This window comes from Aquarana catesbeiana, linkage group LG04 (assembly GCF_042186555.1).
Source record: "Aquarana catesbeiana isolate 2022-GZ linkage group LG04, ASM4218655v1, whole genome shotgun sequence".
NCBI lineage: Eukaryota > Metazoa > Chordata > Amphibia > Anura > Ranidae > Aquarana > Aquarana catesbeiana.
The window spans coordinates 264,159,614-264,185,584 of NC_133327.1; the positions used below are offsets into that span (position 1 = coordinate 264,159,614).

General features: G+C 42.1%; 1 protein-coding gene across 1 annotated transcript in view; it reads left to right on the forward strand.

The window, feature by feature from the left end:
• Nucleotides 1-10,033, forward strand: part of LOC141139893 (uncharacterized) — a 163,373-nt gene extending 153,340 nt beyond the window's left edge. Inside the window, 4 exon segments of the mRNA XM_073626451.1 lie at nucleotides 1,335-1,523; nucleotides 2,171-2,214; nucleotides 2,310-2,416; nucleotides 9,215-10,033. Of these exon segments, the coding sequence (XP_073482552.1) occupies nucleotides 1,335-1,523; nucleotides 2,171-2,214; nucleotides 2,310-2,416; nucleotides 9,215-9,265 (391 nt within the window). The 3' untranslated portion in view covers nucleotides 9,266-10,033.
• Nucleotides 10,034-25,971: the final 15,938 nt, after the last annotated feature.

The following is a 25,971-nucleotide window of genomic DNA, read 5'->3' on the forward strand; positions in this document are numbered from 1 at the left end:
AGGACGCTATCAAGCCCCTCGATGGATTTTTCACCCAATTGATTTCATGAACGTTTATTTATTTATATTATTCATTTTTTCACGTCCATCCAGGTTATGATCATTGACTTTTGTATAAGTTTGCATTTTGTTAGGTAGCGCACCTAGTTCTGTTTATATATATCTTGTCAAAACCTTATGTTCAGGGTTTTTTTAGGTTGCAGCACCTTTATTCACGTCATTTCAAAAATATTTAGTCAAACATTTTTTGGTAATTTATTTGTTTGGGGGTAGCGTGGATTTTCCACGTTACACACCTCTTTGATCAAATACCATTAAAAAAAAAAAAAAAAAAGCTCCATTAGTGGGAACAAAATTATAAAAATTTAGTTTGGGTACAGTGTAGCATTACCGCGCAATTGTCATTTAAAAAGTGACAGTGCTGAAAGCTGAAAATTGGCTTGGGCAGGAAGGGGGGAAAGTGCCCGGTATTGAAGTGGTTAAACATCATTAAATTACTGCTCCTTTAAATTACGATCTTTCATAAAGTGTTTGCAGTGATACATGTCCCCCAGGGGATTACCTGGGCCCTCATACCCTTTTTATGTCCAGTAACTTTCATATAAGCCTTCAAAATGGGGACTTTTGATTTTTCAGGTTCGAGCCCTATAGACTTAAATAGGGTTCATGGTTCGGGTCTGAACTTTGTCCTGGTGCGAACCGAACCGGGGGGGGGTTTCGGCCCAACTCTTTTTGTTTATTTGAGTCACAGAGTCTTAACAACACAAGCGTTTCTTACCCTAAAGGCATCAAAGTCTGTGAGTATCTTTGTTCTGACTGCTAAAAATAATTAATAGAGCCTTGTTTTAGGTATCTGCAAGTTGACAGACAGCAAACAACTGCATCTTTCGCCCACTTTGGAAACTCCTGTTCCTATGCCAATGTACCGCATTAACACTTTTGAATTTATGCTACATACAGTAGTTGAATTCATTACATTAAACTTACAAGCAGTCATATAGAAAAGACTAATGCCACCCTGGGTTCTTTTCTCATGGACTATTTTTTGTTTGTTCATATTAGAAAGACAAAATATTCACCGATTATACATTGGTATAATCAGTGTACATTTTCCTAACAGGAGGTGCCCCCATAGCAAACTGCTTGCTGTGGGGGCACTCGACAGGAGATGAGGATCCGGGCTGCTCTGTGCAAAACCACTGCACAGATTAGGTAAGTGTAACACGTTTGTTATTTTTAATTGTAAAAAAACCCCAAAAAAACAGACTTTGGTATCACTTTAACAGCTACTTCGTGTCCTGTTACTTAAAATGTATTATCTTTTTTTATTTCAGTTGTAAACCGTTCACTATTTATGTCACTTCTGGTGAACGATGTGAAAACCTCTCAATGAACCTTAATGCATTCTTTGGAATATTATTTGGGGCTTTGGCATTCCTCTTCCTGTTGATCATGGGCATAGTGTTGGGAATATACATCTACAGAAAGAAGAAAAGCAAGAATGATCATGACGATACAGACCAGTAAGTGACAAATATATTAGTGTCTACTAATATGTTCTTGGATGCCATGTTTGTGCTAATATTAAAAGGAGTATTACTTAAGAAAGCATTATACAATGTATGACGCTTCACGGAAAAGGTTATTGCCACAATTAGCAGTACATAGCTGTGATATATGTAGCTGTGAAAAGCACACAATAATCACAATGCACTGTTGGTTATTTCCCTGTAAGGTGACAAGTATTATAAAGTAGGTGTATAATAATTCAAATACTGTAATGGGAAATCTATTTCATGTCATTTCCATACATTACACTTAACAAATCTGCCCATGTATGTCATATGTAAAAAGTGTTATAATATAGGATTTACAGGGTCAGTCCACCCAACCAGATATTTTAGTTTTTTGTAGATGCTAGAGGGTTAAATGTATCTATGTGGTGGCCCTAGTAAGAGGCACCTTAAGATTGCACAGCTCTATATATTGCTTTAGCAAATCAACCTCATGTACCTTTGTATTCCCTTATCACTGTTTCCTTTTTTCTACTCTGTGGAAGTCTGCGTTTTCTATATTACATTATATTGTTACAGTATTATTGCATTTATTTTCCTTCTCTTTATACATGTCCTAACAATAATATGAATGATATGCATTTTTTTTCATTAAGGTTGTACCAAACACGATTTAGCTGGAAACCACCAATCTTGCCATGTGAGTATATCTTTAATAATTATTCAATGTATTTGTATTTTAACAAAATGCTGCTCAGAAAGGTATGTAACATTTCTTTGCATTTAAACTTTTAGCTTTTCAAAGACTGGGAGATAAGGAGATCCCATCTTTAAACACGGATACGTCACCCGATTTGATCTCCTGGAAACCACACTTAGACAAAGTAAACAGTGCGACAGAGGTATGTATCACATTACTTAAAGTGTTACTAATCCCAGGACCCTGCATTCATTATATCTGGTCTCCCACAGTACACAGAACATGGAAATGCAATTATTTTAGTAAATATAAACTGCTAAATACCTTTTTTCATCAGCAATATATAACAGTTTTGTGACTTCTATCAGTGTCTGGTTAAAGCTTGTAGGAGGAGTTTTCCCTCTACTCTGACTGTCCTATGAGACTACAGGACCCCTGATCCTCTGTCTGGACAGTGCTGATTGGCCCTGTGCTGATCACATGCACTCTCCCAAGACAAAAAATACCTCTCTAGAAATACACACTAAACTGAGCTTGTGCAGAGTGCCCCCAAGGCTCTGTACTATCAGCAGATGGATTGGGGTCAGTAAAAAAAGGGAAGGATCGGAGAAGACAGGATGAAACAGTCTATTTACACAATGCACAAGATTAACCCCTTAGGTTCCACAGTGAGTATAACAGGCATGCTTTACTGCATATACAAACTGATTTTACTGTTGTGGGTTTAGTAACACTTTACATCTATTGACTTCTAGTCCAGTTTTCATCATTATGTTTGTACTGATTTTTTATTAATTTTCATAGTCACTATAATGGTGTGTTTTGTGCTTACTATATACATCCATCTGGTAAAACCTGCCAGTTGCCGCAGAGCCTTTGCAAACAAGACCCAGCCAAGTCTTCTTCCTACAGTGTACTCCATTCATTTCTACAATTAAGGGCCCTTTCACACGTGCGGACCATTCAGATCCACCTGTCAGTTTTTCCAGCAGATCTGAATGGTCGCTCCATACATCTCTATGGAGCAACGGATGTCAGCGGTGGCATGTTCGCTGACATCCAATCTGCCCTGATCCACAAAATCCAGACAGATGGAAAACCTATTTTCCATCCGTCTGGCGGATCGGATCAGACGAAAACAGACAAGTGGTGCGTTTTCATCCGATCCCCCCATAGAGGAGAGCGGAGATCTGACAGGTCCGTTTCTTCACGGTGTGCAGAGCCGGACTTGTCATCCCTGCTGAGCAAGCGGATGTCTGAATACGGATCTGCACATGTGAAAGTGGCCTAAAACATTTTGCAATGCAGCATGGTGATCTCAGCAGGCTACATAGAACTTAATCATTTCTGGACTGAACTGCTTTTTGAAGCAAAGCATTCTACATAATTATACTACAGGCAAATGCACAAATACATTAAAGACAAACCCCCAAGAGTCCCTAAAATTGTTTAGTAACCCAGCAAATAAAAAATACATTAGCTGCCAAAACTATTTTGATCATAAAAATGGAGTTGTTGCAACATTTTGGTGCACTCAAGTCTATTGAAATATCTCAAGATTTGACTTAATGTATTTACTTAGCTTTCCTTCATTCCCCAACATTTCACTTGGTTGTTGGAAGCCAGAAAAGCCACCTTGTGTAAGCACTATGGGGTTGATTTACTAAAACTAGAGAGTGCAAAATCTGGTGCGGATCTGCATAGAAATCAATTAGCTGCCAAGTTTTTTTCTCAATGCTTAATTAAAGTAAAGATTTCATAAGTAATCAAAGTGGTGTTCTATGCTATATGACAATAGTGTATGGAAACCGTCACCAACACACTGACTCTTACCCTCAGGCAAAGACATACAGGTGTACGTTTATCAAACAGAAATCATTTTTCTCATTTCAGTTCTCAGAGAAAACTCTTCTCCTCTGGCACCCTGTTTATGAAGCAGAGAACATCTGTTCTCAGAAGGAGATGAGAGGAGAAGTTTTTCCGCTGAGATCTGAGTAGAAGGGGGAGGGTTGCCTGTGATATCCTTATATACCTGTGTGATTACAGAGCAGCTGAGTTTTAAAAGTAAAACCAACGTTAAAAAGAGCGTGTAATTACATGAAAATAATAAGCACTGACCACTGGCGCTTTTTTAACTCAGTTTTTTTACACACATTTTGGCACATTCTTTAAATGTGTGTTTTGGCCCTTTTGTATTGCAAATTTTGGCATTATTTATGCGCATTTTGCAGTCTTTTTAACATGTCGTATTTTTTAATGCGCATCTGGCTGTGGGTTTTTTATTGTGCATTTTGGTGCTTTTTTAAACACACATTTTGGCCCTTTTTGGCACAAGTTATTTTAACATGCATTTTGGTATGATTTGTAACACACACTTTGGATCTTATTTTAGCATGAAGTTTGACACTTTTTTAACATGCATTTTGATTTGCTTTTTATGCATATTTTGGCAAACAGCACATTTGCTAGCCACTTTTGGGTGCCATTAACAATGGCAAAGCAAGCATATCATGCATTTTGCATGTGTTTACAGAATGCACACCAAAACGCAGGTAAAAAATGAGCCAAAATACATGTTAAAAAAGCACCAAAATGCACATAAAAATGTGCTAAAATACATTTTAAAAAACAAGCTAAAATGTTTGTTGAAAAAAGCAGCAGCAAGTGCATCAAAAACTGTACCAAAATGTGTACAAAAAAGGCCCAAAAAGCCAAATTGAAAAATTTTTGGGCATGGAGCATTATGCATTTTTTCAATGAGCATTTTGGCAAGTTGGTAGTATATTTGTCAAATGACAAAATGTGTGGCAAAATGCATGTCTGCTTACTGCATTTGGGGTGCCATTAACAATGAATGGCACCTGAAAACACATTGCGTATTTTGACAGAATTTTACAGCAATTTGGAATCGTGGCAAGAAAAGAAAATACATTATAACTATACTATGTGTGTTTGTACTTTGTGTGTGTGTATATATATATATATATATATATATATATATATATATATATATATATAAAACACATATATACAAACACAAACATATATATAGTTATTTTTTATATCAATCTTTAAGCTTGCTATTGCTGATATTAGGAAGAAAGAAGCCTCCTTCCTCACATCACAGCAGCTTTTCTCCACCTCTGAGCTGGAGAATCTGGGAGGAGATATTTTATAGAGATGGCCAGTGAGATCTTCAGATCTCACCTTCATAAACTGGTTATCTGTGTAAAAGTGAATGACAGAAGGGTGTGTCCTGTGCTGAGAAGTAAAGAACATGTTCTCCACTCCTCATCTCAGCTTTATAAACTGGCACACGTGAGAGATCAGCCATAGGGATGAGCCCGATGTTCGAGTTGAACCTAAAGTCGACTCGAACATCGGGTGTTCACAAGTTCGCCCGAACAGTGAACATTATGCGGTGTTCGCGGCAAATTCGAAAGCCGCGGAACACCGTTAAAATCTATGGGACATTAACATGAAAAACCAAAAGTGCTCATTCTAAAGGCTTATATGCAATTTATTGCCATAAAAAGTGTTTGGGGACCTGGGTCCTGCCCCAGGGGACATGTATTAATGCAAAAAAAGTTTTAAAAACGGACATTTTTCGGGAGCAGTGATTTTAATAATGCTTAAAGTGAAACAATAAAAATGAAATATTCCTTTAAATATCATGTCTGGGGGGTGTCTATAGTATGCCTGTAAAGTGTCGCAGTTTTCCCGTGTTTAGAATAGTACTACAGCAAAATGACATTTCTAAAGGAAAAAAATCATTCAAAACTGCTCGCGACTGTAATGAATTGTCAGGTCTTGGCAATATAGATAAAAAAAAATGGCATGGGTTACCCTCCCAGTCCATTATCAGGCCCTTTGGGTCTGGTATGAATATTAAGGGGAACCCCGAACCAAAAATTTTTAAAAAATTGTGTGGGGGTCCCCCCAAAATCAATACCAGGCCCTTCAGATCTGGTATGGATATTAAGGGGAACCCTGCGCCAATTTAAAAAAAAATGGCGTGGGGTCCCCCCCCAAAATCCATACCAAACCCTTCAGGCCTGGTACGGATTTTAACCCTGCACCAAAAAAAATGATGTAGGGGTCCTCCCAACATCCATACTAGACCCTTACCTGAGCACGCAACCTGGAAAGCTGCAGGAAAAGAGAGGGGGGTGAGAGAGCACTCCCCCTCCTGAACCGTACCAGGCCACATGCCCTCCTGTCTTTTTTACTATTTTTGACACTTCTTGTTGTGAAATGGTAGGGTTACAATGTACCGTTACCAATTCACATAGGGGGGAGGCTGGGATTAGAGGGGTTCCCTTGTTAAAGGATGCTTCCAGATTACAATAAGCCCCCCCCGCCCACAGACCCCCACAACCACTAGGCAAGGGTTGTGGGGATGAGGCCCTTGTCCCCATCAACATGGGGACAAGGTGCTTTGGGGGGCTACTCCATAGCACGCTTCCCATTTTGAGGGCATGTGGCCTGGTATGGTTCAGGAGGGGGGTGCTCTCTCGTCCCCCCGCTCTTTCCCTGTGGCCTGCCAGGTTGCATGCTTGGATAAGGGTGTGGTAAGGATTTTGGGGGGACCCCTACGCCATATTTTTTTTAATTTTGACGCAGGGTTCCCCTTAATTTCCATACCAGACCTAAAGGGCCTGGTATGGATTTGGGTGGAACCCCATGCAATTTATTTTTTTAATATTTGGTTCGGGATTCCCCTTAATATTCATACCAGACCCAAAGGGCCTGGAAATGGACTGGGGGGGACCCATGCCATTTGTTTCAATTAGTTTTATCTATATTGTCGAGACCCGACAATTCATTACAGCCGCGATCAATTTTAAATGACAATTTTTCCTTTAGAAATGTAATTTGCTGCGGTACTGTTCTAAACACGGGAAAACTGCGCTACTGTACAGGCATACTAAGGACACCCCCCAGGCACCATATTTAAAGGAATATTTCATTTTTATTGTTTCACTTTAGGCATTCTTAAAATCACTGCTCCCGAAAAAACGCCCGCTTTTAAACCTTTTTTTTGCATTGATACATGTCCCCTGGGGCTGGACCCAGGTCCCCAAACACTTTTTATGGCAATAACTTGCATATAAGCCTTTAAAATTAGCACTTTTGATTTTTCATGCTCGTGTCCCATAGACTTTAACAGTGTTCTCGTGTTCGTCCAAATTTTTTGCCTGTTCGCATGTTCTGGTGCGAACCAAACCGGGGGGGTGTACAGCTCATCCTTGATCAGATGATCATCAGGATTTCGGTTCTTCTCTGTTTGATAAATGTACACCTTAGCCATTAAGTATCATCCAATGGCAAAATCGGAAATCCTCCACTTTAAAGATATCACCTCCACCATGGCAAGATTTCACTAGCATCGATCAGCAGGCATCCATTACCTGCTGATAAGTGCTAGTGAAATTTTGCCCTGGTGGAGGTGATATCTTTAATTGCCATTGGATGATACTTAATGCCTATATGTCTTTGCCTGAGGGTAAGAGTCAGTGTGATCGCGTGTTGGTGACGGTCTCCATGCACTATTGTCATACAGCATAGAACACCACTTTGATTACTTATGAACTCTTTACTTTATCGCGGACTTTATCCAACAATACTGTGCTAGCTGCTGTATGTAGGATTTCTGTACTAGCCTTAGCACAATAGATTTGTGTTTTTTGAAAGCTTAATTAACCACTTCAGCCCGGACCATTTGGCTGTCCAAAGACCACAGCACTTTTTGCGATTCTGCACTGTGTCGCTTTAACTGACAATTGCGCGGTCGTGCGACATGGCTCCCAAACAAAATTGACGTCCTTTTTTTCCCACAAATAGAGCTTTCTTTTTGTGGTATTTGATCACCTCTGCGGTTTTTATTTTTTGCGCTATAAACAAAAAAATAGTGACAATTTTGAAAAATAAGCAATATTTTTTACTTTTTGCTATAATAAATATCCCCCAAAAATATATAAAAAAAACTATTTTTTACCTCAGTTTAGGTCGATCTGTATTCTTCTACATATTTTTGGTAAAAAAAATCGCAGTAAGCGTATATTGATTGGTTTGCGCAAAAGCATCTACAAAATAGTTTTATGGCTTTTTTATTATTAATTTTTTTTTTTACTAGTAATGGCGGCGATCTGCGATTTTTATCGGGACTGCAACATTATGGCGGACACATCAGACAATTTTGACACATTTTTGGGACCATTGTCATTTTTGCATTGATTACTGTAAAAATGTCACTGGGAGTGAAGGGGTTAACCACTAGGGGGCAGTGCAGGGGTTAAGTGTGTCCTATTGTGTGTTCTAACTGAAGGGGGGATGGGGCTGTGCAGGGAAGATAACAGATTGTCTCTTCATACTCTGTATGAACAGACGATCTTTCAGTTCTTCCCTCAGAGACACAGTTCCGGGTTCTCCATGTGCCTCGAGCGATCGCGGGAGCCCGGCAGTGATCGTGACCGCCGTGCACTCGCATCGGCTCCGTGAGCATGCGCCCCCTAGTGGCCGTTTATGGTACCGTCTATGGTAGCGACTATGGTACCGACGTACCATGATGGTGATTTGCGCAGCTGAGCCATGTTGCCGCAGTATAACTGCGGCAGCTGGTCGGCATGCGGTTAAACAAGTTGAAGTTAGAAGCTGCACCAAATTTTGCACTCTCCAATTTTAGTAAATCAACCCCTATGAGTCATTCAAGTCATAGATTATATTATACACAGATCTGTAAACTCACTCCAATTGGTGCTTGGTAATTGGTCCAGCAATACTGTGACATGTATTGAGACACAAGTTTCCCACTATGTAGAAGTAGCGGGTATTTTCTTGTGACTCAGCAGCTGTACAGAGCAGTGGCGGAGTGAATAAAATGTGCATATAAGTAAAACAAACCAGCTATTCTGCCCTGTATGGCAAGAGAAAATGTTGTTATATTTTTGTATGATTAATATATAATACATATCATATTTCTGATTTTTTTTCTTTCTAGGTCAAGATTAAGCGACCTGAAATGAAACCTAATCTTAACTTGTATGAATAGATAGCTCAGGGAAAGCTGATACTCAAGCTGAAGTTTTAACCAGTTTCCTTAAACTGGTATGTCCAGAGAACAGACTGTCTAATAATAATAATAAAATCTTTGTGTAATTGCATCCTTATATAATTACAGGCTGAATATTTTCTGTATTAAATAAATGTAAAATTATTTATTAAATGATAACTAAGCCCTAGAAGAACAATATGCTGCCTGATCTTATCTATTGTTTTTATGTTATTGATGAAATCCCTAAACTTAAAAGGATGAACTACAAGTATAAACCTATTCTCCTATTCTACCCTGATTAAATATGCAGAGAAGTGGTAACCAATTCAATTCTGCTTTTCAAACCTACATGATATAATCCTAACTGAAACTTGATTGGTTGCTATTAGCAACCAGCCTTCCTCACATTTACAGAACTGTTTTCAAAGGTCTGAAATCTGTCACAAGACAGTACCATAATGAAGGGTAGTTTTATGGGAATAAGCTGATATTATGTGCAATTGTGAATGACTTGACAATATATTATATGACAATATATTACAGTACTAGAAAAATAACCATTTAGATTTCAAACTTGAATATATCTGAAGATTAGGGTTTTTCTCAATACTATAATGCACTGTTCCTGTCTTTGCATACTGTTAAAAGACTGAAGAATATATTTTTGTATCAGCCTTGTATAGCCTTTGATTGTGAAATTGTTTTTATTCTCTAATGTATAATAATGTATCAAACTATGTAATAAAGCATCTGTTACGCAATGCACCTGAGCTTCTAATATAATAATGATTAGAACCAAAATTGATGATGGTGTAGCTCTTCCTATTTATATGCCTTTCAGTTTTTATAAAAAATATTAATTTCACGTCTTAGGATTTCATTTTACTTTGTTGGTTTATGGCCGTAACCTACTTTTTACTTGTTCATCTATTATTTGCAGAGAAGTTTAACACACTATAGTACCCATCTAAACTAAGGCTGGAAACTACTATTTTGAAGATTGGTCCAACTCATCAGATAGCAATTTAACAATCTGGAGCCTAACTGTAGGCCAATCTGACAACTGCCAATCTTTTTTTTCTCTAGCTTTGTACAGAGTGGAAAAGATTTAACCCCTATACGACACATACATGCGGCATCCAGGAGGGAGTCTTTAACCCTGGGTGCTGCATAAATGTGTTTCATATTGTGTGAGTGCTTCATATAGTGTTTCATATAGTGTCAGTGCGAATGTTAGTGTCAGTGTATTTAGGTAGAACTAAAATCAAAACAAAAAAAAACAACAAAATGCATACTATTGGTTCTTTGCCCTACTACCAGTACAAAGAACATATAGCATACACTTATGTGGTATCCCCACAATCGTCAAGAGTAGGAGAATTTATTTTGCAGGGTTTTTTTTGGTGGCGGTACATGTTTTTTTTTAGTATTTTGGACTAGTTTTCCTTTGATATTAAACAAAATCAGGATATGTTCATTGACATTTACCACCAAATAAAAGCCCAATCTGTCTTGAAAAAAAACAGCTATAATTCACCTGGATACACAAAGTAGTTGTGATGATATGTGCAGTTATATAAACTACTTCCCACCTGGCCACTATACATAAACGGCCGGGTGGGCGCTCTCTCCTTCTGAGTGGACGTTCAGGAACGTCCCTCAGAAGGAAGGGGATCGCGTGCCCATGCAGCGGCGTGATCCAGATGCGCTCGTGTCACCCGGACATGGTACATCTCCGATCGGCAGGAGGGCTCTGTGATTGGCCCTCCTGATCACATGACGGTTGTGTCCAATCACAGCCGTCATGTGATGTAAATACAGTGCCGGTTGCTAGGCAATTGGCTCTCCTCTCCTCACACAGAAGTTGTCAGTGAGGAGAGGAGAGCGGATTGCTATTAAACAAAATCAGGATATGTTCATTGACATTTACCACCAAATAAAAGCCCAATCTGTCTTGAAAAAAAGCAGCTATAATTCACCTGGATACACAAAGTAGTTGTGATGATATGTGCAGTTATATAAACTACTTCCCACCTGGCCACTATACATAAACGGCGGGTGGGCGCTCTCTCCTTCTGAGTGGACGCTCAGGAACGTCCCTCAGAAGGAAGGGGATCGCGTGCCCGCCCAGCGGCGTGATCCAAATGCACTCATGTCACCCGGACATGGCACATCTCCGATTGGCAGGAGGGCTCTGTGATTGGCCCTCCTGATCACATGATGGTCGTGTCCAATCACAGCCGTCATGTGATGTAAATACAGTGCCGGTTGCTAGGCAATTGGCTCTCCTCTCCTCACACAGAAGTTGTCAGTGAGGAGAGGAGAGCGGATTGCTGCAACCGGCTGGTGATCAGTGTGTATGAGCTGTTTTTTACAGCTTTTTACTCACTGATCACCAGTCTAATGTCCCCACAGTGTAAACACACAATGTCTCCTACATAGTGTCACCAAAACACATGTCCCCAAAAAACATGTCCTCACATAGTAAAAACACCTGTCCCCCACATATGTAACAGTAAAATCACATGTCCCAATGATTAGCTGCACACATATGTCCGTGATCACCTGCGCACATCTGTACATGAGCATTTGCGTACATCTGTCCGTGATCACACCAACTAATTATTATACACTTAACAGGATTTTTTTTACCAAAAACATGTAGCAGAATACATTTTGGCTCAAATTTATGACAAAATTCGATTTTATTTGATTTCTTTTAAAATAGAAAGAAGAAAATATTGTTTTTTTTCCAAATTTCCGCTGTTTTTTCGCTTATATTGCAAAAAATAAAAAATGGAGTCGTGAATAAAATACCACCAAAAGAAAGCTCTATTTGTGTGAACAAAATGATAAAAATTTCATTTGGGTACAGCATTGCATGACCGCGCAATTGTCATTGAAAGGGCGAGAGCGCTGAAAGCTGAAAATTGGTCTGGGAAGGAAGGGGGTGAAAGTGCCCAGTATTGATGTGGTTAACACATGTCAGTGTTGCAAAATTGGGGTTGGGCTTTAGGGTTTGTTTTGACCCTGATGATGAAATAGTTAACATATCTGCCAGATTTTTATTTCTGTCTGTCACTCCATTAGGAAGCTTTTCCCTCACTTTTTGTACTTGTGATGTTTATGCAAGAAATGGAAGTAGCAGTTGTGACTAGGACAGCACAGATAGCAATAACAAGACTCCATTGTAACCCTTCCAAACCCTACTAAAATTGTGTTTTTTTGTTTTTCTGTATCCCTTTTGAAGAAATTTGTCACCACTACATGTCCTAATATGAAAGAGGTTGTCAAATTGCATAGGGCACTGCCCTGGGGAACATGTACCAAAGGAAAAACATGTCAGGTTGGCAGGGAGCAGGATTTTTAACCACTTGACCTTCTGAAGGTTTTACCCCCTTCATAACCACAACATTTAACTGGCAATCGCTCGGTCATGCAACACTGTACCCAATTTATATAATTTCTTTCACACAAATAGGGCTTTCTTTTGGTGGCATTTTAGTCTGTGTGAAAGTTATACAGTCTACAATCTATGGTATAAATATTTGAAAATTGATCAATCCGAATGTGCTGACGGCAAATCATTCAGTGAATGCTATATATACTAAGTGCCAGTATAAAGGGCACAATTACATGTGAGTTTAATTCATGGTAGTTTTAAGGGGATTTCTATATTAACCGCATGCCGACCAGCCGCCGCAGTTATACTGCGGCAACATGGCTCGGCTGCGCGAATCGCCGTCATGTTACGTCGGTAACATAGATGCCACTAGGGGGCACATGCGCGCCCACTGCTCGCCCACGGAGCTGATGCGAGTGCCTGGCGGTCGCGATCACCGCCGGGCTCCCGCGATCTCTCAGGGCACACCGAGAACCGGAATCTGTGTGTGTAAACACACAGTTTTTGGTTCTCTGAGGGGAGAACAGATAGATTGTCTGTTCATACAGAGTATGAACAGAGGATCTGTCATCTGCCCTGCACAGTCCCCTCCCCCCTTCAGTTAGAACACATACTAGGACACACTTAACCCCTTCACTGCCCCTAGTGGTTAACCCCTTCACTGCCAGTGACATTTTTACAGTAATCAATGCAATTTTATAGCATTGATCGCTGTAAAAATACCAATGGTCCCAAAAATGTGTCAAAATTGTCCGACGTGTCCGCCATACATACATTCGGGAGGATCCAAAATACGAATTGCTATGCTTCCGAATTTTGTACGAAATACAAAATTTCCTTTATGAATTTCGGATACAAATTCCTAATGAACATTCGTAATTGTTATGAAAAGTTAACCAACTTAAACGTTAAAAACCCAAGAAGTCAGCACAGCACAGAGATGGTGGGAGCCCCTCATAATGATAAATTCATAATAACGAACATTCGTAATTGTTATGAAAAGTTAACGAACCTAAAAGTTAAAAACCCAGGAAGTCAGCACAGCACAGGGATGGTGGGAGCCCCTCATAATGATAAAATCATCATAACAAAAATTCGTAATTGTTACGAAAAGTTAACGAACCTAAAAGTTAAAAACCTAGGAAGTCAGCACAGCACAGGGATGGTGGGAGCCCCTCATAATGATAAATTCATCATAATGAACATTCATAATTGTTAAGAAAAGTTAACGAAACCTAATGAAAATTCGTATTTCGGACGAAATTTTGGACACGAATTACGGAATATGAATTCATTCTAATACGAAACGGAATGGAACAAAACAAAACAAATTTATTGACGGCGCACATGTCTAATGCTCACTGACTGCCCCAGGGCCATGTTTAATATTGATTGGACCCTGGGCAAACATTTTCTTGGGCCCCCATCCCCATCTGCCTGCACACCATGGACTTGACAACATACAGAAAGCTCCTAGAACTTGTTAATAACAATGAGCAGAGCAAAGCACACCTCTGCAGCCCCCCCAGCTCACCTCTGCCACCTGCGTCAATAGCTCACCCCTGTACCCTGAGTCCACAGCTCACCCCAGTACCCTGCGTCCACAGCTCACCCCTGTACCCTGCGTCCACAGCTCACCTATACACCCTGTGTCCACAGCTCACCCCTTTACCCTATGTCCACAGCTCACCCCTGTACTCTGTGTCCACAGATCACCCCTGTACCCTGCATCCACAGCTTATGCCAGTACTCTGCGCAGGCCCCACAACTAAGACTGGACTCAGGGCAGGTGCCCTTTTGCCCCACGCTAAAGATGGCCCTAGACTGCCCTGTCAATACATGACTGCCCGGTCACTACGTACTGCTTACTGACTACCCTACCACTACATGCTGACATAGCCTGACTCCACATACTACTGATTGACTGCCGTACCACTACATATTGTTTGATGATGGCCCTGACACTACATAATGCTCAGTGACTGCCCTGTCACCACATACTGCTTACTGACTGCCCTGTCACTACATAATGCTCACTGGCTGCCCTGTCACTACATACTGATACATACTGACTGCTCTACCACTACATACTGCCCTAGCCTGGCACTACATACTACTGACTGACTGCCCTACCACTACATATTGTTAAATGGTGGCCCTGACACTACATACTGCTCACTGACTTCCCTGATACTATATACTGCTCACTGACTGCCCTGACACTACATATTGCCCACTGACCGTCCTGACACTAAACACTGCTCACTTACCACCTTGCCACTACATACTGTCTGTCAGGGAAGTACTGGCCATAGTGCACATGAAGCTCTGAGGTGAACACAGATGAGCATGCGCTCGGTGCTAAGTGGAATATATAAGTGTAGCAGCTGTACTAGTTAGTTACTGTTTGATCTACAGCATTCCCTGTTTTCCTTTGCTTGTTCCTGTATCTCACTTCTGTGATTGACCTGGCTTGTCTTGATCACAGTCAAATGCCTCCTGCTTGTCTCTGGATCACTCTTTGCTTTCTTTCTCATCTGTCTGCTCTGACAATACTGACCTTGGCCTGTACCCTGACCACTCTTCTGCCTGGTGTCCATGCCTGATCTGACCGTCTGCTACTGACCCAGCTCGTCTGACCATGCATCCTGTCTTATCTGCCTACTCAGCATCTCCTGACCAGTATGCTGCCACGATCTCATGATTAAGCTCCGTGGAGCGCAGGGAAACGTGTTGGGGGCGTGGCCTGGTTGGAGTCCAGGATGAGGTTGCCACTCTCATACTGACCATAGGCCAACACAGATGAGCGGTTACAGGGATCACCCCCTTTACCTTCTTTGAGTCATAGCAGGAACTGGAAATGGGTGCAACTAGAGACCGGGTAGGCAGCATGCTGCGATCTATTGCAGTGCAATAGGAAACATCCTGCTGCCTACCTGGTCTCTAGTTGCACTATTTTAGTATTATTCAACTCAATGGGTCAATGAGTGTTAATCGATTGTAGTTCTCTTTAGTTCAGGTATCTGTTTATTGATGCTTGCCTTGTTTGATTGCAATATTGTTATATTGCCTTAATACATTTCATTTGTTTACCTACAAGTTGTCGTGGCCTATTTCCTGCGCGTTATTATACAGTAGTAGCTCCCTAACTCCTAAGTCATACATGGATAATGTTTTTTAGCTCACAACCAAGTATGTCGGGGAATCGAGCAGTTGAAAGAGTCGTGGCAGAACAGAGAACATGTCATCACCAGCGGCTTACTCCTTAGTAACTAATCACAATGTGCCTAAACATTATCTCCGACATCATAATAAATACCCTAAAGGCACTCAGCTTCTTAATATAGTCAAATATACTGTATGTCCCCATGGGAGGGGGGGTCCCAATATTAGAGGTGTATCACGGTTAGAATCTTTATGGATTTATGAACTCAAATCCTATTGGCCATATGGCATGAATGTCGACTGGGACATTAAAGCGGAGTTCCACGGAAAAAAAATATTTAAAGTCAGAAGCTACAAATACTGCAGCTACTGACTTTTAAAATAAGAACACTTACCTGTCCAGGGCACCCGCTATGTCCTCACCTGAAGCCGAGCTGTCCCTCGGCTCCCGGGTGCAGGCGTCGGCATCTTCAGTAGGGGAATCAGGATGTGAAGGCTCTGCAGCTTCACAGCCTGGTTCCCTACTGCGCATGCGTGAGTCGCACTGCCCGTTCTGAGTGGTCCCTGTTGTCTTCTGGGACCTGTGTGCCTCCCAGAAGACACCAGGGGGGGTGGTGGAGGGGTCGGGCATGGCGTAGATCGCCGCAGATTCTGCAGCGATCTTTCGCCGAAAGTGGAAGTAAATACCTGTATTAGACAAGGTCCCAAATGTGACACCGGAGGGGGGAATCCGAAAAGCGGAAGTTCAATTTCTGGGTGCTTTTATTAATACCGTTTAATTTAATTTTTTTTTTCTTTTCCTTTCAAAAGATTTTTATTTTTCAATCAAGAAGAAAAACAGCATAGTATGATAAAATAAAATTCATTGTGATAAATGACAGTGCACTGGAGATGTGAAGGGACATACATTCAGCAATGCGACCATGTCAGGTCGTTAGATATCATTCGCTAGCGATGAGATAGGAATCTTAGAAGCCCCACCAGGCAGCTGTTAGCCATGGATTTGAGCCAAGAGGGGAACGGTAGCGGGAGAGGAAAGGGGTCATCCCTGCCCCTGGCACCCCTAATGGGATCATCCTGTGCCAAGGGGGAATCCCCCCATCCCCCGCCCCACCCCCACCTTGAAGCCGTCAAAGAAAAACTATCACTGGGGGAGTTGACATCTGGTAACCACTAATGGAGAGCTAGACAGACCATTAAGTTCACATTGCTGCAAAAAATTACGAGCCAAGATATGGAGCATCTCCAGTAGTCAAGCTATCTGAAATAAGGTGAGAAGAAGAGAGGAGAAGAGAATAGAAGAAAAAGAAGAAAGAGAAGAGTATATGCCAATCACTAGGTTGTGGATGAATGTTGGCTGGGGAGAATACCGGGGGTAATTGAAACACCTACGAAAAGGGCCCAAGGTTCCCATATACTTTCAAATTTCTGGGTTTGTCCACTAGAATACCTGCTAATTTTTCTTGGGACATTATCCAAGAAATTTTATGTTTTGCTGCCGCTATGGAAATCTTGGGCTGTTTCCAGGCCCTGGCAATGGTGAACTTTGCTCCTAGCAGACTAAAGTGAATCCGTTTTTGTTTAGGCTTGGGGGTCTGTGGGATATGGGCATTGAGTAGGGCAACAGATTGGGGACCTGGGGACCGTGCATTTGGTAACCTTGGATACAAGGTTAAAAATTTTGTTAGAGAATGAGCGAATTCTAGGACATTCCCACCAAATATGCGCCATCTAGCCCAGGAGTTGGCAGCCCCTGAAGCATAGTGGGTCTGCTGAGGGGTAAATTGACGCACGTCTTTAAACTTGCCTCAGTCAGGGAAATGTTTAGGATTCCTTTGAAAGATTTGGCGCATGTGGCCTGCCAGGTCTCCAGGTCCCACTTATATTGGAAGTCAGCCTCCCAGGTTGTCATGTAGGAGGATTTGTCAGTTGGGAGAGTAAGTGACGAATAGATTAGAGAGATGCCTCCTTTTTGCTCCATGACCTGCCCACACTAGAGTTCATAAGCTGTAAATTTGGGTGGAAGCGGTTTGTCCATTAATAATTTGTGTAGGAAGTGTGATATTTGCCTGGATCTGAACCTTTCACACTCAGGAGTTCTAATTTGGTAATGCAGTGGATAGGTCCCTTGGAGGTGTAGAAATGTCCTATATGGTGCAGGCCTTTGTCCAGCCACCACTTGAAAGTTTTAATATCTAGACCAGGGGGAAATAAGTGAGTAAGAGGATGTCCTGTGGACACCAGAGCTGGCAGGTTTCGGAGGTTGTCCTATAAAGCGAAGGAGTGGGATAAGGTAGGGGCTAGAATTGGAGGTCAATTTTTCTGGGGACACCAAAGTAGGAAGTCCATGGTGAAGCGAGAAACTGCCTGTCTTTCAATTTCGAACTAGTCTGGTTTTTCAAATCTGGAGTATACTGTGGAGAGTCTAGCAGCTAAGTAGTATTTATGCAAACGTGGTAGTCCAAGGCCTCCCTTTCGTCCGCGAAGGTATAAAGTGTGTTGGGGGATTCTCTATCCTGGGTTTCCCCAAATAAATTTAAGTATCTTACTTTGAAACAATTTTTTTTTTGTTTTCACAAGGTTTTTATTTGGTAACAAAAGGAAAACAAATGTAAAACAAGACAGTCAGAACAATAAGCGTAAAGGGTTCAGGCAACAGATATTGTTCACATAAGTTAGATACAGAGATATACTGTAGAGATGAATATGCCCATTAAAACAATTGACTGAGTCTGAAAGTCTAAACTTAACTGAGTAAATGAAATACAGCAAGAAATAAAAAAGAGAAAAAAATAAATAAAATCATAATACAAATAATATTCAAAGAAAAAAGAATTATAAAACGGTCAGGGTTGGAGTCTAAATAAGAACCAAGGATTCCATTTAGCATCATAATGAGGCATAGTGTCATGTAGGGTATGATAAATCTTGTCAGCCAGCATCATGTGATCAATTCTTGCGACTACTTGCGTATATGGGACTGAAGGTGACTTCCAATGTAGAGCAATCGCCCATTGCATAGCTACACAGATAGAGTGAATCAGTTTAACCAACGGTTTAGGGGAGTCTGGGGGGGACTGAAACAAAAGACAGTGTTGGTAGGAAATACCAAGAGGCCTACCTGCCAATTTATCTATCAACTTCAAAATCTCCCTCCATGTGGGCTGTAATTTCTCGCATTCCCAAAAAGGTATGGAGAAATGAACCTTGTTGGAGGCAACCCCTAAAGCATAGGTGGGAAGATTGTGGGTAGATCTTGTGAATGCGCATAGGGGTGTAATACCAGCGAGTTATCAGTTTGATAGCAGTTTCACGTATCATTATGGCTTTAGTACACTTGCGCAAATTCTGCCAACCGTTTACCCAGTCTATGTCAGTGTCTTCCAGACCTAGTTCTAGTTCCCACTGAGATCTATACTTTAAGGTTGAATTTTCCGTGGTAGCTTCTAATTAGTTGTAGACTAATGAGATAAGACCCTTTTGGCGAGGTGATGTGTGGCAGAGGTCCTCAAACAAAGTCGTAGAACTCGAAATAGGGCCAGGATAGTGCTGTTGGAAGAAGTGTCGTATTTGTAAAAAGTGAAAAAATTCACTGGCTGGAATATGGTAAGTGGTTTGTAGATGGGAAAACGAGATGAATTTTGAGTTTAAAAGAAATGTATCTAACGTAGTAAGTTTTAAATCAATCCAAAGCTGGAAGGAATAGGGTCTAACATAGGCCGAGGGAAATCTAGAGTCTCCTAAAAATGAGGCCCCTAAAGGTGTGGGAGATATGAGATTATATGTCTTTTGGTATAGGTCCCAGAGTTGAAGGACTGCATGCGTACAGTAATCAAGTTCTTAGAACCTAGTTCCGTTCCAGACGGATTGTTAGACCACGTAAGGCCTGGGAGAAATTGGGGAGCGATGGACTCACATTCAAATTGCACCCAGGGGACTCTGGAGTTGTTAATGTTCCATTGAGCTTGTTGAGTGTATCTGCTGGCAAGGTAGTAAAACCATATTTGAGTGACCCCCAAGCCACCCCTTTTAGAGGAGCGGTACAGAACTTCCTTGGCAAAACGTGGGGGTTTATCTCGCCAAATAAATCTATTAAATAATATCTGGATAGTATGTAGGTACGTTTTAGATAGTTTAAGAGGAAGGTATCTAAAAAGGTAGAGAAGTTTAGGGAGAATTGTCATCATAAGTGCAGTTATTCTACCAAGAAATGAAATATGTAAGTGTGACCACTGCTTGAGGATACCCTTCATTTTAGAAATCATCGGTGGGAAATTATCATCAAAGAGTTTGCAGAAATCCCTGGTCAGGTGAATTCCTAGGTAGGAGAGGTGTGATTCGGCCCAAATAAAAGAGTAGGCTGATTTGAGATGGCGTAAGTCCCCAGGTGTAAAACCTACCGGGAGGGCAATTGATTTTGCCATGTTTATGGAAAGGCCTGAGATCTCCGCAAACTTCGACAGGGTCTGAAATAGGTTCGGTAAAGAAATTAGATCAGTTTCGGTAAGTTTCGGTAAGAAACATCAAAACGTCATCCGCATACATCCCAAACTTGTACACTGAGTGGCCCTTTGAATAACCTGCGATATCTGGATTTTGGAGTATAGCTATAGCAAGGGGTTCGAGAGCTAAGGCGAAGATTAAAGGCGACAGAGGGCACCCTTGTCTTGTGCCCTTGCCCAGGCTAAAAAATGCAGAACTACAGCCTGGGAGTCTAATCCTCGTCTTAGGGTTATGATAAAGAGCTAGGAATGCTTGTAGGAATGCCCCCTGGAAGCCCATACGTTGTAGGAGTGTGGTGATATAAGACCATGAGACACTATCAAACGCCTTTTGTATATCTAGGCTAAGCATAAGGAGTTTCCTCGAAAACAGGTTGGCATCTTGTATTATATTTGTCGCAAGGCGAATGTTATCAGTAATAAGTCTGTGTGGTATGAAGCCCGACTGGTAGGGGGAAATAAGCGAGGGAATAACAGTTGCTAGTCTATCAGCCATAATCCTACTAAAAATTTTCAAATCGTTATTAATGACCGAGATAGGTCTAAAATTTTGGGGCAGGGTATGGTTTTTATTCAGCTTTGGTATCAAGGACATATTGGCTAATAACATCTCTTCAGGGAAACTACCACCTTGCAGTACCCAATTAAATAAATGAACCAGTCTGGTATGAAGGAGGGCAGAAAATTTTTTGTAGTATAGAGAGGAAAATCCGTCGGGACCAGGGGTTGATCCTGATTTTAAGGATTTTTTTACGTTCAAAACCTCTGAAGATTTGATGGGGGCGTTCAGTTTTTCTAATTGTGTGGGGGTAAGGCTCGGTACGGGAATATTCTGAAACCAGGCTTTGTCTGATGGAGAGGGCTTTAGTTGGGAAGGTGCCAGGAGGGAAGAGTAAAATTGCTCAAAAATATGAAGGACTTCCTGGGGATGGGAGGTGGTGTGCCCAGAGGGGGTCATTAATCTATAAACATGGGGCGGACGGGTAGAGCGATTCAGTTTTCTAGCGAAAAGGGTAGCAGAGGAACTCTCATGAAGAAGAAATTTGGCTTTAGACCATCGAAGAGCCTTTTCCACTCTTTTCGACAAGATGGAGTCTAATTCTAACCTCTTTTGGTCAATCAACTGTCTGGTGGAATCTAGATGTAGGGAGTTGGTGTTCTTATAAAGATTATCTAGGTCTTTAGTGAGGGTCAAAATTTTTTGTCTGTCAGTTTTGTTCTGGCCAGAAGCTATGCTAATTAGTTTACCCCTCAAGACTGCCTTATGTGCAGACCAGATTGTGGAGGGAGGGGTCTCTGGTATGGCATTGATATCAAAGTATTCCTCAATGGCTTGTGCTACCTCTGCCTCCACAACCGAATCTGAGAGGAGGGCCTCATTCAACCGCCATGAGTAAGTGGTGGGGGCTAGTCTAATGTATGTAGTGGTGAAGGCAGTGGCTTGATGATCCGACCAGATGCAGGGATGGATGCTAGCATCTGTGGTGTTAGCGAGAATAATGGGGGTTGCATAGATATAATCCAACCTCGCATAACTATTATGAGGATGGGAGTAAAATGTGTACTGCCTAGTACCAATGTTATGTGCTCTCCAGGAGTCAACTAGCTGATGATCCAGCAGACCACTGGAGAGGGAATGAGGAAAAGATTTAGAGGAGGGAGTCATGGTAGATCTATCTAGGTTAGGGTTGGCCACCATATTAAAATCCCCTCCTATTATCATGTGTGGTGACTGATAAAGAGAAAGGCGGTCAAAGAAGGATTTAAAGAAAGAAGCTGGGGAATCATTGGGAGCATAGATACTAGCAATTGTCAATTCTCTATTATGAATAAGACCCTTGATAATCACAAACCTGCTATCCTTATCTTTATAAACATGTTTTACTTCCATGGGGAAGGATGAGTGCAAGAGTATGGCGGCACCCCTGCTTTTCGCCTGGTGCAAAGAATAAAAGGCCTGAGGAAAGTTCCTGTGGAAAAATTGGGATGCGAGGAGTGCGCAAAATGTGTCTCTTGTAAGAGGAGAATTTTAGCACCAAGGTGCTTATAGAAGGCAAAGGCTTTCCTCCTTTTAACTGGGGAGTTAAATCCCTTAACATTATGGGAAATGCATTTAATCAACATGGGGGTATTTGTAATATACTATAGCACTGGTATGATGTAGTATCAAGGAAATGTCTGTAGCTAGCACTCTGCATTCCAAAGCCAAGAAAGGAGGTTGACATACTCAAGCACTGAAGGGCAGAAAATATAAACATATAACTAATGTAGATCAGAATAGCTAACTTAGGCATTGAGACAGGAAAACATAGCTTCTTCAAAGTCTGGTTGCAAAAATGGTATGGAGGCTGACCGAAACCTAAAAAAAAAAGAAAAAAAAAGGATAGAGAAAAAAAAAGAAAAAAACAAGTCTGGTAACACAGTACATGACAGCATAACAAACAACTGGATCAGGTAAAAGAAATAGACCTGACAAAAGACTACACAACTCACGATACAACTAGGTCTCAAACCCAGCCGATAGGGAGTTCTGTTCTACGTTGAACAGCGAGAAAAAAAAAACAAAAAAGAAGATCGTGCCTGCAGTAATGACAAAAACCAAAAATAATAAAATGCGGCTGATTGTGAAAAAAAAGGAATAAAAAAGAAGTCAGAATCTGCGAGGCTACGGCTGGGTGGGGTGAACATGTCGCGGCTCCAAGGGACAAACATCTGAGCTATTGCAAACTGGAACGGGGTGCATGTTGCTGCAGCGTCTTGTAGATATCTTCAGTGCCAAGAAGATCATCGAAAGAGATCCTCAAGTCTCCGACGTCGTATCGAATCCTTCGCCTATCTCTCCTGGTCGGAGGGGTTTGCCAAATAGGTGAAGGTCTGGGAGTAGAAGGAGGCCGGCGGATGATGTCAGGATCAAGAAGGCCCAGTTTCACCAATACTTCCTGACCTTCCAGGAGTGACGTGGCGGAATATGTGGTACCATTGTGGGGAATTACAAGCTTGAAGGGGAAGCCCCATCTGTAACGAATGTGAGCAGCTTGAAGGGCAGTAGTGACCTCTTTCATGCCCCGTCTCCTATCCAGGGTAGCAGGGGAAATGTCCGGGTATATTTGAATAGTATGATTGTCCAGTGTGATACGTTGCTGGTTGAGAGCAGCTCTGAGGATTTCCTCCTTGATTAGAAAGTCCTTCATGCATAGAACCAAGTCCCTAGGGGGTTTATCATCAGGTGGTTTTGGTCTGAGGGCTCTATGTATGTGGTCACAAGTGAAAGATCCTGCATCAGCATCTGGGAGCAAAGATTTGAACAGGCGGATCATCGTGGGTATGAGGTCTGTCACCGATTCTGGAATACCCCGTATGCGCAAATTATTGCATCGATTACAGTTGTCGAGGTCTTCAATTTGGGACTGCATCAATGAGAAGGCAGAGGCCAGGGATTCATGCTCTCTGGAGAGGTCACTGTAGGCTAGCGCCAGCTTGTCATGCTTAGTTTCCAGTCTTTCCGTCCTGGAGCCTAAGGCCGCGATCTCCTGAGAGAGAGTATGGGAGGTTTTGTGCAGCTCAGTCTGGAACTTGGTAGCAAGCCTAGCGTACATGGCCTCAAGGCTAGTCTCCAGGTCAGTCTTAGTAAGGGAGGCTGTGTACTCACGGCTAGAGTCCAGAGCAAGCACTTGGTCGGGGAGACATCCTGGCGATGAGGCAGGAGACAGAGGTTTGTTTCTCCCTGCAGCGCCATTGCTGCCGAGCTCACATGTGCGGAGGAGATAGTGAGTCAGGGTGTGCTGAGATGATCCTCTGGGTTTCTTCCTTCTCCCAGGCATGCACCACGTCTGAGGGGCTTGAGGGGTGATAAAATCGCTAAAAAGATAGCTGAAAATAGCCCTCCGAGAGCCGTTATTGTCCCGAGCTGGACGGAGTTACACCATCAGACGTCCATCATGCTCGGAGCCGTGCATGCGCCCCCTACTTTGAAACAATTTTAAGCATTTTTTCCTGATGGGAATGGGGAGGGAACGAAATAAGTAAAGGATTCTTGGGAGTAAAGTCCTTTTAATAGAGTTTATTCTGCCTAGCCAGGTGAGTTCATTTTTGGACCAGTTCTTAAGGTCTAATTCCAGTTTTCGGTATAAGGGCGGCAAGTTGTTAGTGTAAAGGGATTCTGTGCGGGCTGTCAAGGTAATCCCTATGTATCTGATTAAGCACTTACTCCATTCAAATTTAAAGGACTTCTGTAGAAGGGAGACTGTTGTAGATAGGAGAGAGAGACATTTAGGGCTTGCGATTTGGAGTGATTAACTTGAAGACCTGAAATCCTGGAGAATTCTGCTAGGACTTGTCAGAGGTTGGTTGAGAGGTAAGGGAGGAAGTCAAAAATAAGAGGATGTCATCTGCAAAGAGTCCACATTTGTGGTTTTGGTCACCACATGATACCCCTTTAATGTTAGGATTTTGGCAAATAGCTATGGCTAGGGTTTCAAGGGCAATGGCAAAGATGAGCAGGGAAAGAGGACAACCTTGTCTGGTGCCTCTGGCTATGTCTATCGGTTTTGAGTAGTAACGCTGTAGACAAATTTGTGCTTTTAGCTGGGAATAGACTGTGTGTATCAGCCCCATGAAGCGCTGACCGAAACCCCATTGCTCCAAGAGGGAGAATATGTATGGCCATGACATGGAATCAAAGGCTTTCTGTAGATCAAGTGGGAGGAGTAGACCCTGTTGTTTTGGCCCTCCATCCCAATTAGTTTGCAGTATTGATACAATGTCTATTGCTTGTCTTACGTGGTTGGGCCCCTGTCTGCACCGGATAAATCCCACCTGGTCTTTATGTATATATATGTACTAATAAAGGAGGTAAGATGGTTGGCCAGAATTTTGGTTAAGATTTTCAGGTCATTGTTTATGAGGGAAATTGGGCAGGAGTTGCTTACTTCTTCAGCATTTTTGTCTGGTTTGGGTATGACCATGATGGAGGCTGTGTTGAGTTGGGTGTCTAGAGAGCCGCCCTGGGTTTTGGCATTAAAAAACGTTGTCATGGGGGCGTGGTCTGGAGGGACGTGCATGCTGTGAGTTCCTGACCTTCTGCTACCTAACCTGGCTAATATAGCTCTCTTCTCTACGGTATGCTCTCAGCAAAGAAACGGAAGGCAAAGGACACCGCCAAGGCCACCCGGTCAGCCCGTTCACTCAGATCAGGAGGGGAAATACAGAGATTTTTCTCAAACCCCCAGGCGGCCTCCCTGGACCCCAAGATGGTGGAGCCACGCAGCCTAGGTCATGAGTCACTGGTCATGAGGAGTCCCCATGACTTTCTGACCGCTTCTTCGGCTTCTGATGCTTTCTCTGAGACACCAGCGGTCTTTCACCCTGCATCACAAAGCCCATCACTACACTCATTAACCCTGCAGTTGGATGCTGAACTTTGGTCACTCCTCTAGGCTTTACCAACTAAGGCAGACATTGAGAACATCCTTGGCAGAATGGAGGAGAAGCACAGCCAGGACATTCAAGAAGTCAGGACGGACGTGCAATCACTTACAAAGTGCCTGTCATCTGGAGAGTCTTCCCTTACTACACTGGGGCAATGAGTCACGGCTCTTGAGTCCCTAAAGCACTCTCACGTGGAAGCTGCGGTG